We start from the raw sequence: 13,524 nt of genomic DNA, 5'->3' as shown, positions 1-13,524 counted from the left end.
GCAGCTCGCAAATATCGGGGGGGGGGGGGGGAGCTGATCGTAAGAACCGGCGGACACAGATTGGCCGGGGTCCCCCATGGGTCCCCGCTGTAAGTTTACAGGCGCATGTAAACCACGCTTAGCTGGACATTGCAGGTCATAAAGTACAATGTCGACCACGGAGTCTGGCACGCTTGCGAGCCTCAAGGAGCTCGCTGCACAGCCATGTCGCGCACAGCATGCCGACACTGACGGCAACCGCCCCCTGGAAAAGGGGTATCACAGGAGCCTTGTGCGGCACGTCAAGGCCGCGTTGAAGGCAGGCGATCCTGTGGAGAAAGTCCTGGTGGCCGTCGAGCCGGCTTTTGGCGAGCGATGCCGGTTCAGCGGCCGGGTCGAGGCCCTGCTGCTTAAAGCGGGCTTAGGAGCGAGCACATGCATGAGGGGCAGGGCCTATCTGCTGTTCCGGCTATCAAGCCGGTTCCCTCCGGTTCCAAGGTAACCGCAATTCGCCCGCCAGCTTTCGCGCTACTTCTGGCCCCGAAAGCTCCTTCGTGTCTGTGTCGTTGACTGAGTTATGTAACCTTGACCGCATGTTTGCTTTCAGGCTGGCTGGCGACCCTTCAAAGCGGCATGCCGCCCTAGACGACCTCTTCACGCTGCCGGGCCTGGATAAGGAGACGACGACCCCTTATGGCGACACTGCGGTTCATATCGTGGTAAGAACTCAGCGAGCGGCGTTCTGGGTCTCTGCCGGTTGTCAGGTGAGGACGTGCGTGCGTGCACGCCAGAGCTGAAGCGACACGCTTTGCGCAGGTGAAGCGCTGCCTGAAAGGAAGCTATTTCCCCGACAAGCAGGAGGTCCACAATGGCCAGGTAAGCCAATTGGGCAAAACCCCGTGTGGCCGTGCCCATGAAGTAGAACGTCCCAACCCAAACCAAACCAAACCAAACCAAACCAAACCAAACCAGATCAAACCCAACGCCCGTAGTAATAACGCATTGGCATGCACTCCTCCTGCAGGTGCTGGTGGCGGGCCGCCGCTGCCGGGACGCCTGCAGGGCGGATTACCTCAGTGCGGCGCTGCCCGCCCTGCTGCAGGTAGGTGCGCGCGTGCACGTGCACTTACGGCTGTTGTGCGCGTATGGCGGCATGTACGATACAGAGTACCATTATGGCTGCCCTGTTGCGAGCGTCCGAGCGAGCCATTTTCCGCATGGCCGTTGCTGTCCTCACCTCCCCTGCTGTGTCCACCCGCTCCGACCGCTGCTGTGCCGTACCCTGCCCCCCCCCCCGCCCGCACGCCCCAGGCCGGCTTCGACCCAAACACCCCAGACGCGAAGGGCCGCACGGTGGCGGAGCTGCTGCGAGTCGGCCTGCGGGACGGGCGGTACAGCGAGGACTGCTGGGAGCTGCTGCGGGAGGCCGGCCGCGAGGAGGAGGCGGAGGGGCTGGAGCGCCTGCACGCAGCCATGCAGCACTGCCTGCAGCTGTGCCACCGGCTGCGGAGGCCGCCGCCGCCTGCTGCCGCCCACCATCACCACCTGGCAGGCGCGGCAGCAGCAGCAGCAGCTCATCATGTGGCGGGCAGCACCAAACACCCGCAGCAGCAGGTGCCCGACTCCCCGCCCAAGCAGACAGCAGCAGCCGCAATGGCAGGTGGCAGCAGGCCGGCGGCGGCTGTGCCAGACGCCCCGCGCAAGCGTGCTCGCAGCGAGGAGCCACAGGTCCAGATGACCTTTGGCCGGCACGCCGGCAAGCCGCTGGCGGACATGTGCGTGCGGGACGTGCGCACGCTGTGCGAGCAGGCGGGCATGTTTGACGACCAGCCTCAGCTGAGGCAGCACATGCTGGACCTGGGCCTCATCCAGCGCACCGCCACGGCCGCCGCCGCCGCCGAGTTCCCCAGCGGCTACCAGCCGGTGTGGCGGGTGGCGCCGGCCAGCCCAGGGGAGGCGCAGGCCGCGGCGGTGGCGGTGGTGTCGTTCGGGGGCAAGTATGCGGGGCAGCTGCTGAAGGACCTGCCGCGCCTTGACCGCAGCTACCTGGACAACTTCATGTGCAACCCGGACAAGTTCAGCTGGGCGGGGCGGGACAAGCAGGAGCTGCTGCGGCACCTGGAGGTGCTGGAGCTGGTGCGCTACAGCCGCAGCGGCCAGGTGGAGCCGGTGGGGCCGCAGGGGCGCAGCTGCTGCTGGTGGGCACATGGGTTCGTGGAGTGCCCCCAGGATTACGAGTACCCCGAGGACTTCGAGTGCGAGTTCCCTGACACCTTCTAGCTGGCTCCCCAGTGGGGAGTTCGGCGGGTGGGCGAGTGAGGAGCAGTGGCTAGCAGGTGCACACCGGTAGTCCAGGGCCAGCAATCACCCAGCATGGGACCATCAGTGCAAAGGACATGCGTGTGGATATGGGGGGGTCAGAATTGCATCGCTGCGCTGTACTCATCAAACGTGACAGAGATTGGTTGAAGTATGAAGGTGATGGGGGTGTACGGCGGTATCATGGCGCAATACATAAATGAAATATTGAAACCTTTGCAGAGGGTGGACGTGGTGTGGATGTGGCCTTTCCCATCTACCCGGTGTGGGAATCATGCATTGCTGCAAGGCACTGCTCTACTGGTGTACTGGGCAGTACTTTTAAGGTTGCCGGCAACCACCGGCGTTGGTTGCCACGGTGTAAACTCAGGATGTCTCAAACCGGACGGTTGCGAACTGGCGAGCTGCGGGCGCGTTGTAATAATAATAAGAATCCAATATATTGACGGGGCAACGCCATCGCTAATCATCTCTCTACGGTACGAGAGAGGCGGGAAGTCACCCCGACAACCTTATGCCGGTCCTGCCCACCGGTCCTGCCCACCGGTCGGAGCGGGGGGGATCAAACCCCTCGGTGTCCTATCTATGTCCCCTATACCGAATTAGGGGCGGGCGGGTTGTATGAACTGCGTTCCAGTTGTGTGTCTTGAGATTTGGCGTCTGTGGTCCAGTCAAGCCCTCGGAGGGGTGTTTCATTGTCTCCACCTCCGCGCAGGATGAAGCAAAGGTCCGCCGTGAATTCGTATACGGTATGGCCGGCGCTGGGCGGCAGCTGGTGGTGTGGCTGGGTGCTGAGCTGAGCAGGAGCTGATTGTGTTGGGGCCTAGAGTGCCGTTGTTGTGCTTTACATGTGTGTGTTCAGGGGAGCTTGGGTTCCAGTGTCGGGTGGTGGCTCCCTAGACCCGGAACACCGGCCCTGGCCCTGTGTTGCGGTGTTGGTCTCCTTCACACGACCTACCGTGCGTGGCTTTGCGAAAGCATTGCAGTGATCATCCGACTGCTGCCTCAGACTCAACCCCAAGGCGGGCCGGGCTGCGGGGCGCAACCAACCACGCGACCGCAACTCAACCACGAGGGGGATCAGCTGCCAACCGCCGCTCCGTCACACAGCTAGTTCTACTGGGGTCGTGTCGCTTTACAGATATGCACGGCCCAGCCACAGGACTGCCGTCCACTGCACTGCTGTCTGTCTGCTGCAGGAGCTCAAACCCACCAACGTCGCAACGCCACAGCCACCTCCAGCCCAGCAGCACCCGCGCTCCCGACTCCCTCCATCTATCACGCACGGCCGCCAAGCCCCAAGCCGCCCAGTCCCAACCCCCAAGTCCCAACCTCCCTGCCCGCGCCCGCACTCACCTCCTCCCAGCCCGGGTCCCTCCCTCGCCGCCATGTCCCAGCCCGAAACCGCCGTCTCACGCACTGTCCTCCCAGCCCTCGGCCTACCGCTCCTCCGCCCAGCCCAGCACGGGGCCGCCAAGCCCGCGGCCTCCCAGCCCCCGACCACCATCGCCTCCGTCTCCCTCCCTCCCCGCCCAGCCCTGCCGCGCCGCTGCATCACGCCATACCTTAACTAACATGTGCACCTCCCCACTGCCAACCCGCTGAGTCACAAACTTTTACGGGCCCCCAAGCCCACACCGCCAAATGTAGGTTTGCGGACTGAGTGACCCCGTGTAAGAACCGCTACACACGCACCTTTTGTCCACCAACGCGATTCGCCAATTTACCACTCTGTATTATCACGGCTGCTACCGCTCCTGACATCGTCTTTAATTGACCCCTTGTGAAATTCCGAAGACCCGCTACACACCTTTTGTCCACACGTGATGCACGCTGCACGCACGAACGCAATCCCCCACATAAGCTCTCCGCATTACGGGCTGCGGTGGCGGCTACTGTGCTGCTCCTGTCTGCCCTCCTGACATCTATCGCCGCTGTTGCTGCTAGCTGCTGCCCCAGCATGCATGCCCTAGGCGGCGGCCCCCCGCAGCATCATCACCAGCGCCCGCGCCACCGCCATCACCGCCACCTTTACCCCGTCCACCACCCACAGCGCCGCCATCAGCGCCGCCGCCGCCGCCACACTCAGCCAGCCCGCCGCCAGCCAGGCCGCGTTCTCCGCCGCCCCCAGCCGCCCCGACTGCGGCGCCGGCCGCCGGTTGCGCGGCCTCGCCCTCCAGCCGCCCGCCCGCCGCGCCCGCACCGTGGCCCGCAGCAGCGCCAGCGCCTCCAGCAGCGCCGCGTTGGTGGCCTGTGCGCGTGTAAAATGTGTGTGTGTGGAAGAGTGTAGAAGTGTGTGTGTGTGTGTGTGTGAATGCGGCGGGGGCGGGCGGGGAGGATGAGGGGTGGCGGCTGTGTAGTGCATCAGGCCCGTAACCCCTGCCTACTAGGTGTTAACGCGTCTGGTGAGCAGGCCAGGCCAGCAGGCCAGGCCGAGCCGGCGGGCCTCCAACAGTCCACACAGACACATCAACACAGACACACCGAAGGCCTCCCACAGGCACACCTCATAGCAGATACCGCTTGCCCCCCTCCCCCCCCCGGCACCACCCGCCGCACCAGTCACCATGTACTGCCCGCACACACATACGTGTGCGCACACGTACCTTGCCCGGCGGCAGCGGCAGCCCCACCTCCACCGCCACCCGCCGCCGCCGCGGGATGCTCCAGGGGCTGGGCAGGCAGCGCTGCGTGCCTGAGCGCGGTGTGTGTGTGTGTGTGGGGGGGGGGGGTTAAATACCAGTCCAAACCAAACCGAACTAACCCAATGCAAGAGAGCGAGGAGGGGCTATCTACACACACACACACACACACACACACACACACCATACATACACACACATGCACAACTGAAGAGAGGACCCCTCCTCTCCCATCATTCCCCTACGCCCCCACCCCACTGCGCTCACCGCTGATGAATGCCGGCACCACGGGACAGCCCAGCGCCGCCGCCAGCGCCGCCACACTCAGCCGCCAGGGGCGCAGGCTGCCCTCGCGCCCGCCCACACCCCGCTCCGGAAACACCACCACCGCACGCCGGGCGGCGGGGCTGCGAGGAGGCAGCGGCGGCGGTGGAGGCGGAGGCGGCGATGGTGATTGTGATGGCGATGGTGATGGTGATGGTTGGGAGGAGCCGGCGGAGGAGGGGGAGGCGACGGCGGAGGGCGCGGCGGCGGGGGCGGCGCCTTGGTAGGTGCGCGCTGTGAGGGGTGTGGAGGCAGGCACGGAATGGGCGGGGTTGGTGTCTCCGGGGTCAGTGGGACGGCCACACACACACACACACACACACACACACACACACACACACACACACACACACACACACACACACACACACACACACACACACACACACACACAGGGGCACACGCACAGGGGCACAGACTGGAGCCCGACTGCACTCCCCACCCACACATTAAGTGCACTCCACATCCAGTGACAATACTGCACAACACGGTCAGCCGCCTCATGCTGCCCCATGCGAAACACACACACACACACACACACACACATACTCACACTCACACACACACACACACGCACTCACACACACACTCACACTCACACACACACACACTCACACACACACACACTCACACTCACACTGACACACACACACACACACACACACACACACACACATACACACGCACACACACAAGCCCCCTACCCTGCAGCGCCGCACGTATGTCTCGTGCCAGGGCCGCCTCATCCACGTCACTGCGCACCCAGTCGCTGCCACTGCTACTGCCAGTGCTGCTGCTACTGCCGCTACTACCGCCGGCAGTAGCGGGCTGGTTGTGGTGGTGGTTGTGGTGGTTGTGGGGTCGGGGCAGGGGCAGCAGCGGCAACATGTTGCCCAGCAGGGCGGCGGTCAGGGTGGTGGCCACGTCCTGTGGGAAAGTGTGTGTGTGTGTGTGTTTACGGTACGTGTGGCGTATGTAGCTGCGTGTGTAGGCGTGAATGGGTGTGGTGTGGGTTGGAGAGGGCAGGAATGAAGAGAACCCACCGCAAGGCAGTACGAGTGTGGTGCGCATCCCCCCCCCCCCGCCCCTCACCCCCTCACCCACCCGCTCGCCCAGGACCAGCACCTCATCCACACCCAGACAGCGCAGCGCTACAGCCATCACCGCCTGGGGGGGGGGGAGGGGAGGGGCAGGGAGAGGGCAGGAGGGAAAGGGGCAAGGGGGAGGGGAGAGGAGGGCAGGCGACAGGTGCGCAGGTGGGTGTGTGGCGGTGTGTGTGTGGGGGGGGGGCTAGTGGGGGGCTAGTGGGAGGCGTGCGTGCGGGTAGGTCTGCCGGCCGCGTGCGTGTGCCGGGCTGCTGATACTGATGCTGGGGCGGCTGCGACCCGCAATACAGGGACGAGGAGAGGAGAGCACGGATGACACACACACACACACACACACACACACACACAGACACACGCGCACACACACATACACGCACACACACACGCGCGCAAACACGCACATACCACACCCACGCCCCCTCCCAACCCACCGGGTCCAGCTGTGACTGGTGGTTGGCCACCACCAACACCCCTGCGCCACCACTGCTACTGCCACCACTGCCGCTGCTGCTGCTACTGCCGGCTCGGGACCACCTGGCGGCCAGGGCGCTGAGCGACATGCCGTACACGGACAGGCACAGCCAGCTGCGGGGTGGAGGTGGGGGGGGGCAGGGAGGCGAGCGTGTGGGTTTGGCATGGCTTGCCTGTTTCCCTCTCGAGCCCGTCTGCACATCCATGCATCCACGAACGCACGACAGCGCTCCAACCCCTGGCCCACCCCAACCCTCACGCCCGAAATACCCCACACACTCTCCTCGCCCCACACCTCCCCTCCCCTTCCGCCCCCCTCCCGCGACACGCCTCCCTCCCGCCTCCCTCCCGCCTCCCCGCCCCCCCCCTCACCGGCTCACCGGCAGCACAGCCAATCGAGGTAGGCCCACCACAGCCGCCGCACACCGCCGCCACCCGCCCAGCCGGGAGGGGGGCTCGCCGAACCCGGCAGCACCACCACCGCCCGGCCACTGCCGCTGCCGCTGCCGCTGCTACTGCCGCTGCTACTGCCAGTGCTGCTGTTGAGACGGTGGAGGTAGCGGGCGGGCAGGTTGGGCAGATGCAGGGGCCGCGCCTGGCCGCCAGTGCTGCTGCTGCTACTGCTGCTGCTGTCGCCGACGGCTGCTCCTGGGGACGCGGCTGCGGAGCGGGCCTGCCCCGTCTCTGGCCCCTGCTCCTCCTCCTGCCCCTCCTGCTCCTGCTCCTCAAGCTGCTCTGCCTGCCCCTCCTGCAACAGGTGCTGCCGCCTGAGCCGCAGCTGCTCCCGCCGCAGTCGCGCGGTGAGGCCCGCCAGGTCGTCCTCCCGCGGCGACACCTGGAAGCGGGCCGACACGTCGCGCCGGAGGTGGGGGTGGGGGAGGTGCAGGTGCAGGTGCTGGTGGTGCTGGTGCTGGTGGTGGTGGGGAGCCTGCTGCTGCAGGCGCTGCGGCACTGCTGGCGACACGGGGGCGCGCGCGGAGGCGAGGGCGCCGCTGGCGGCAGTAGCACGACCACTGCTGCTGCAGCAGGCCGCCCCCGCCGACCCCACCGCCGGCCGGCGACAGCAGCCCCAAGCCCCGCCGCCGCCGCCCATCACGTCGTGGCGCCGCTGCTTCAGTGGTGGTGGTGGCGGTGGTGGTGGTGGTGGCGGTGGTGGTGGTGGTGGCGGCATCCGGCCCAGGGGCGGGGGCATCAGCGGGGCCGGCAAGTGCCAGGGGCCCGGCAGGGGCAGTCGGCCGCGGCGGGTGCAGCCACCGCCGGGCAGCGCAGTTGGTGACGAGGCCGCCGCATACACGGCGGCAGTAGCCACCATCGCTATGCTTGTTGTGGCTGAGGGATCGTAAGAGTGCTGCTGACTGCGACGGAGAACAATGGCTGCGTCCTGCAGAAACTCGAGAGGCCAGCGAAGCGGTCGGTACAGCTCCTGATGGTTATTTACACGTCTTAGCGAATTGACCTTGGCAATACCTTTAGGTGAACGCCTGACCCCAGGGCGAGCTTCTGATACCCTGGATTCAGACCGATGCATCGGGGTCCGCGGGTCCCGGCCCGGGCTCCACCCCGCCCCCTTAGTGCCGCCGGGCGCTGGCGCTCCCTCTCTGGACACGCCTGCGCCACCCTTACACGCTGCACACTCCGAGACTTCGGAACCCTGCCCCCTTACGCTGTCCCATCGCACCCCTCTGGGCCGATTGGCCTGCGCTATGCCTGTGGGCAGCCGCCGCCGCTTGAAGCCGCCATCACCCGCACACCCATCACTGTCATGCACACACCCGGGTGTGAGGCGGGTAATATAGACCTCACCCAAACCCCCACAGACCCACACACTGCCAACCTCACACTACCGGCACTACACACACGCTGCCAGCACGCTCCTACCGCCAGCCACGCCCCCGCCCCCGGCCTCCGCCTCCACCTCCGCCTCCTCCGCTGCCCGGCCGCCCCTGCATGGCCCTCTGCGCCGTGCGCGCGCTGTCCCGCGCCCCCGCCGCCGTCAGCCCCGCCGCGTGCTGCGCCTGCCACGCCGCACTCAGCTCCGCCGCACTGCCCGCAGGCCGCACGAACGCCGCCGCCGCCGCCAGCCCGCCGCCCAGCGGCCCCCCGCCCAGCGGCCGCGGCGGCGTGGGCTTAGGGCCCGCCGCTCCTCCTGGGGCCGGCGCCGCCGTCGCCGCCGCCACCGACTTGACGACTGACGCCGGCGCAGAGGCCGGTGGCGGCCGCTGCTGCTGCTGCTGCTGCTGCTGGGGATCGGCCTTGGCGGGAGGCGGTGCGGCGCTGGCGGGCTGTGTGTGGGCCGGCGCGGCCGCATCGCCACCGCCACGGCCATAGCCACGGCCACCGCGCCCACCGTCCCCACGACCGCGCCCGCGGCCGCCGTCGCCGTCGCCTCGCCCCCGGCCCCTCCCGCCGTCGCCCCGCCCTCCAGGCGACGCCCTGCCCCTGCCGGCTCCGCGGCCGCCGAAGCCGCCGCGGCCGCCGGGCGAGGCCCCGCCGCGACCCCCGGCAAAGCCGCCAAAGCCGCCGCCGTCCCCGCGGCCGCCACGGCCGCCCCAGTCTCCTCGCCCCCCTCTTCCTCCACCGTCACGACCACCTGCTCCCCTACCTCCCCGGCCCCCACCTCCCCCACCTCCCCCACCCCCCGGCGTCCACTGCTTCTGCCGCTTCCAGGCGGGCACTGCCTCCTCCTGCTCCTCCTCCATGAAGTCCACAACACCCGGGGCCGGTGCAGCAGCCGCGGCTGCCACCGCGGGAGCTGCGGCCACCGGTGCCTCCGCCGCCTGCGCCTCCGCCGCCTCCTGCGCCTGCTGCGCCTCGCCGGCCTGCTGCTCCGCCGGCGCGCGGGGCCTCTTCCCGGCGCTCCCTGCCGTTGCTGCCCCTTGCCTCGGCTGCCCCCGCCTCCGCCCCTCTCCGTCCGAGTCCACATCCACAAACACCTCCTCGCCGTCGTCGTCACTGCCGCCGCCGCCGAACCGGTCCAGCAGCGCCGCCGCCACACCAGGCGCAGCCGCCGCCGCCGCCGCACCCCCGGCACCGCCGCGGCCGCCACGGCCGCCGGTGAGCGGGGTCCTGGCGCCGCCGCGGGGCGCTGAGGGGATGAAGATGTCTGTGGCAGAGGCGGCGCCGCCACCCACCACTAATGCGCCCGGGGCGTCGCGCTCGCGCTTCTTCGCCTGCGGGCCCTCAGACGCACGCGCCGCCGCCGGCGTGGCGCGGTTGCTGGTGTTGTTGGTGTTGGCCGCCGCCGCCGCGGCGGGCTTGCCGAAGGTGGTGGTGGCGGCCCTGCCCGCAGTCGCGGTTGCGGCACGCGCGGCGGGCGTGGTCGCTGGCGCGGGCGTGGCCTTGGCCCGTTTGGCTGGCCGGCCACCCCCCTCCGCACCCGCCCCCGCCTCCGCACCCCCACCTGCCGTGGCAGCTGCAGGCGCTGCGGCTGCTGCTGCTGCGGCTGGCGTAGCCTGGCGCGGCGTGGGCGCTGCAGCGGCGGCCCTGTGGACGGGCGTGGCCGTGGCGGCGGCAGCTCGTGCCGGCGTCGCCTGCTGGGGCCACAGCTGCCTCTGTGGCGGCGGCGGCTCCTCATCATCACCCTCATCACCCTCATCAGCCGCAGCCGCCTGACCAACACCACCACCACCACCCACCGCCTGCTCGTCGTCATCGTCGTCAGACGAACCCGCAAAGCGGTCCAGCCCCGCCGCGGCCTTGCCGCCGCCGCCAGCCACCGCCCCCGCCTTCGCTGGACCTGCCCGCAGCTTGCCGGCCGTCCCCGCCGCACCGGTCGCCGCTGCAGCTGCCGCCACCACCAACTCCTCCTTGTCGCCCTCATCCATGAAGTCCACAGTCGGCGCGGCGGCGGCGGCGGCGGCGGCGGAGGCGGAGGCGGGCCGCTTGCCGCCTAGCGCCACGGCTGGTGCCGGTGCCGGTGCCGGTGCTGGTGTCGGTGCCGGTGTGGGCTTTGCGGCTGCAGCTGCGGGCTTGGCGGTGGCGGCCTTAGCCACCACAGCCGCGGGCTTAGGAGTGGCCGCGGGCTTCGCAGCCGCGGGCGCGGGCTTAGCAGTGACGGCGGGTGGCGGGGCTGGCCGTGGTCCGGAGGGCACGAGCAGGGCCTCCTTCTGCGGCACCTGGGGCTGCTTCTGCTTCTGCAGCTGCTGCGCCTTCAGCTGCGCCTTGGTCGCGGGCTTCTTGGCAACCGGCTCCTCCTCGTCGTCGTCATCAAACCGGGACAGCTCCGCCGCCGCCGCCGCCGCCGCTGCCCGGCCCGCCGCCGCCTGCGCGCCTCCACCCGCCGCCGCCGCGTAGCCCCGCCCCGCCTGCACCTCCTCCGCCTCCTCGTCATCATCCGTGAAGTCCACCACCCCCACGTCCTCCTTGGGCGCCGCCGCCGCCGCCGCCAGCGTCTTCTGCTCATTCGAGTGCAGCGCCCCCGCCGACGTCGGCCCCACCGCCTCCCGCCCGCCGCCCCGCTGTTGCTGCTGCTGCCGCCCGCCGCGCTGCTGCTGCCCGCCTCCTCCGCCTCCGCCTCCTCCGCCTGCCGCCGCCATCTTGGCCTCGATGATGCGCTGCGACTGCTCCTCCGCCGCCAGCTTGCGGCTGTGGCTGTCGATGGACTTGAGCACCTTGAACATGGACAGCACCTCGCCCTTGACCTCGCGCTTGGCAGAGCCCGCAGCGGCTGGGGCGGCTGTAGCGGCTGTAGCGGCAGTAGCGGCGGCTGTAGCGGCGGCTGGCACCTTGTGCGCCCCCTTCTTGCCAGCAGCCGCGGGCTTGACGGCCGGCACAGGCTCCGGCTCCTCCTCCTCCTCACCATCGCCCTCCGCCTTCTCCACCTCCCCGTCCTCCTCCTCCTCCACCCCGTCCCCGTCCCCTTCCTCCACCTCCTCGTTCTCCTCCGCCGCCGCCGCTGCGGCTGCCGCCGCCTTCCTAGCCGCAGTCCGTGCCATGGCCGCCGCCGCCGTCGCCGCGCCCACCGCCCTGCCGCCGCCGCCGCCGCTGCCTGACCCAGCTACAGCTGCTACAGCCGCCCCCATGTGCTCATCCGCCGGCCCCTCCGAGTCGTCGTCCTCCTCCAGCAGCCACGCCGGCGGCGCCACCGCCACGCCGCCGCCGCCGCCGCCACCCGCTCCCGCCTCGTCGGCCCCGGACTGCAGCAGGTGCGGCTTGTAGGGGCGCATGGGCTGCTCCCGGATGGCGTTGATGTGGTAGAGCGCGCTGGGCGGCTGCTGCTGTTGCGGCTGCGGCTGGCGGCCTGGCGCCTGGCCGGTCTTGGCGGGCGGTTGCTTCTTGTCCTTCATCTTCTTCAGCGGCTCGTTGCCGCTCATGTTGATGTTTAGGTCCAGATCTTCATCCTCATCAGCACCAACAACACCCCCAGATGACGACAGCGGTGCCCCCTCCTCCTCGTCCTCCTCGTCTTCCTCCTCGTCCTCCTGCCAGTCCCCCGGGCGGCGGCAGGGGCCGCCCCAGTCCTCCACCTGCCCCGCCACCCACGGCAAACGGCTGGGCGGCAGCGGCGCCGCCGGCGGGAAGGACCGCCGCGGCGGCCGCTCCGGCGGCTCCAGCGGCACCGTCAGCGGCTTGTAGCGGCACAGCGGGTTGGGCAGCGTCAGCGGCACAGACAGGTCGGCGGGCGCAGGCGGCGGCGCCGCCGGCGGCCCGAAGAAGGCCGGCCTCTGCCGCTGCTTCTCGGCCGCCTTGGCGCGACGGGCCGCGGTGGCTGCGGCGGCCGCCAGCGCATTCTGCAGCGCCGCCGGCGACACGGTGGCGGCGGCGGCGGCGCGCGCCGCCGCCACCTCCTCCGGCACCTCCACCTCCTCCACCGCCACACGCTGCTGCTGCTGCTTGCGCTCCTCCTGGCCCTCTGCCTCTCCCCCTCCCTCCGGCTGCTGCTCCTGCTCCTGCGGCACCTCCAGCACCTCCCCCTGCTGCTGCCGCCAGTCCACCACCAGCCGCGCCAGGGGGCCTGGCTTGGCCAGCTCCACACGTAACACGTGGCCGCGCCATTTGCTGTTGTTATACACGCTCAGGCACTTGCGCACTGCCGCCTCGTCCTGTGGGCGTAAGTGCGTGTGTGTGCAATGATGAGATTGTAAGTGTGTGTGAGAAGTGAGGGGGCCGCAAGGCGGTGCGGGGTGCGGCGCGAGCAGGTGGAGCAGAGGCGGGTGGGCCAGAAGGAGAGGGAGCGACGGGGCTGTTGTCAACCCTTCCCCTCCCCTCCAAGGCCCTCTCGCAAACCCATTCGATCCACCCCACCCCTCCGTGTCCCCTCCTTAAACCTAACACGGAACGGAAACGCCGCTTGCCTTGGGCTCAAACTCCACGTATGCGAAACCCCGGCAGGTCGCAGGTGGAGGCAGCGATTGTTGGCCCCCCCGGCCCGGAGCGGGCTTCTGTGCGACGGTTAAGCCATTGTCTTTCGGTGGGATGAGCTCAACACTATTGACTTTCCCAAATGGACTAAACCGCGACGAAAGGTCGGCGGCTGAAATGTCATTAGGCAGCCCGCCCACAAAGAGGCGGACGCCCATCTTGTTTGAAATAAGTTTAAAAGCGAGAAAATAACGCTTGTAAACGGCGAGAGAGTGTAAACAATGGCTTGCAGAGGAATCGGCCAATCGCGAGCAGCGATTGGCGACGGGCTTTTCGTTTTCCCTTGGGTTATTGCTTGCTTCATTATATAGTATACATGTGAC

The 13,524-nt window shown here is 68.6% G+C and overlaps 3 protein-coding genes across 3 annotated transcripts; 1 reads left to right on the top strand and 2 right to left on the bottom strand.

The window, feature by feature from the left end:
- Positions 1–153: 153 nt before the first annotated feature.
- Positions 154–3,319, top strand: CHLRE_14g633450v5 (uncharacterized protein). Its single transcript, XM_043070462.1, has 5 exons — positions 154–477; positions 587–698; positions 796–855; positions 1,004–1,081; positions 1,291–3,319. Exons 1-5 carry the CDS (start codon positions 419–421, stop codon positions 2,257–2,259), a joined length of 1,278 nt encoding a protein of 425 aa, XP_042917135.1. The 5' UTR covers positions 154–418; the 3' UTR covers positions 2,260–3,319.
- A 3,970-nt stretch (positions 3,320–7,289) lies between these two features.
- On the bottom strand, positions 7,290–8,203 carry CHLRE_14g633425v5 (uncharacterized protein; the record flags this gene model as incomplete). Its single annotated transcript, XM_043070461.1, has 1 exon — positions 7,290–8,203. A coding segment is annotated over exon 1 (864 nt), but the record flags the coding sequence as incomplete, so codon positions are not given.
- Positions 8,204–8,263: 60 nt separating this feature from the next.
- On the bottom strand, positions 8,264–13,453 carry CHLRE_14g633400v5 (uncharacterized protein). The gene is made up of 2 exons (XM_043070460.1): positions 13,135–13,453; positions 8,264–12,882 (listed from the first exon to the last, which is right to left on the bottom strand). The coding sequence occupies exons 1-2, from the start codon at positions 13,357–13,359 to the stop codon at positions 8,716–8,718; spliced, it is 4,392 nt and encodes a 1,463-aa protein (XP_042917133.1). The 5' UTR covers positions 13,360–13,453; the 3' UTR covers positions 8,264–8,715.
- Between the last annotated feature and the right edge of the window lie 71 nt (positions 13,454–13,524).

This window comes from Chlamydomonas reinhardtii, chromosome 14, assembly GCF_000002595.2.
Source record: "Chlamydomonas reinhardtii strain CC-503 cw92 mt+ chromosome 14, whole genome shotgun sequence".
Lineage (NCBI taxonomy): Eukaryota > Viridiplantae > Chlorophyta > Chlorophyceae > Chlamydomonadales > Chlamydomonadaceae > Chlamydomonas > Chlamydomonas reinhardtii.
Note: the sequence above shows the minus strand (reverse complement) of the source record. Positions and strands in the feature narration are given on the sequence as shown.

Excerpts from the sequence above, each read along its gene's own strand:
- CHLRE_14g633450v5 (XM_043070462.1), top strand. The coding sequence starts at position 419 with ATGAGGGGCAGGGCCTATCTGCTGTTCCGGCTATCAAGCCGGTTCCCT. Across the intron at positions 478-586 it reads CGGTTCCCTCCGGTTCCAAG|GCTGGCTGGCGACCCTTCAA; the intron begins GTAACCGCAATT and ends GTTTGCTTTCAG. Across the intron at positions 1,082-1,290 it reads CGCTGCCCGCCCTGCTGCAG|GCCGGCTTCGACCCAAACAC; the intron begins GTAGGTGCGCGC and ends CGCACGCCCCAG.
- CHLRE_14g633400v5 (XM_043070460.1), bottom strand. The coding sequence starts at position 13,359 with ATGGGCGTCCGCCTCTTTGTGGGCGGGCTGCCTAATGACATTTCAGCC. Across the intron at positions 12,883-13,134 it reads ACGTGGAGTTTGAGCCCAAG|GACGAGGCGGCAGTGCGCAA; the intron begins GCAAGCGGCGTT and ends TTACGCCCACAG.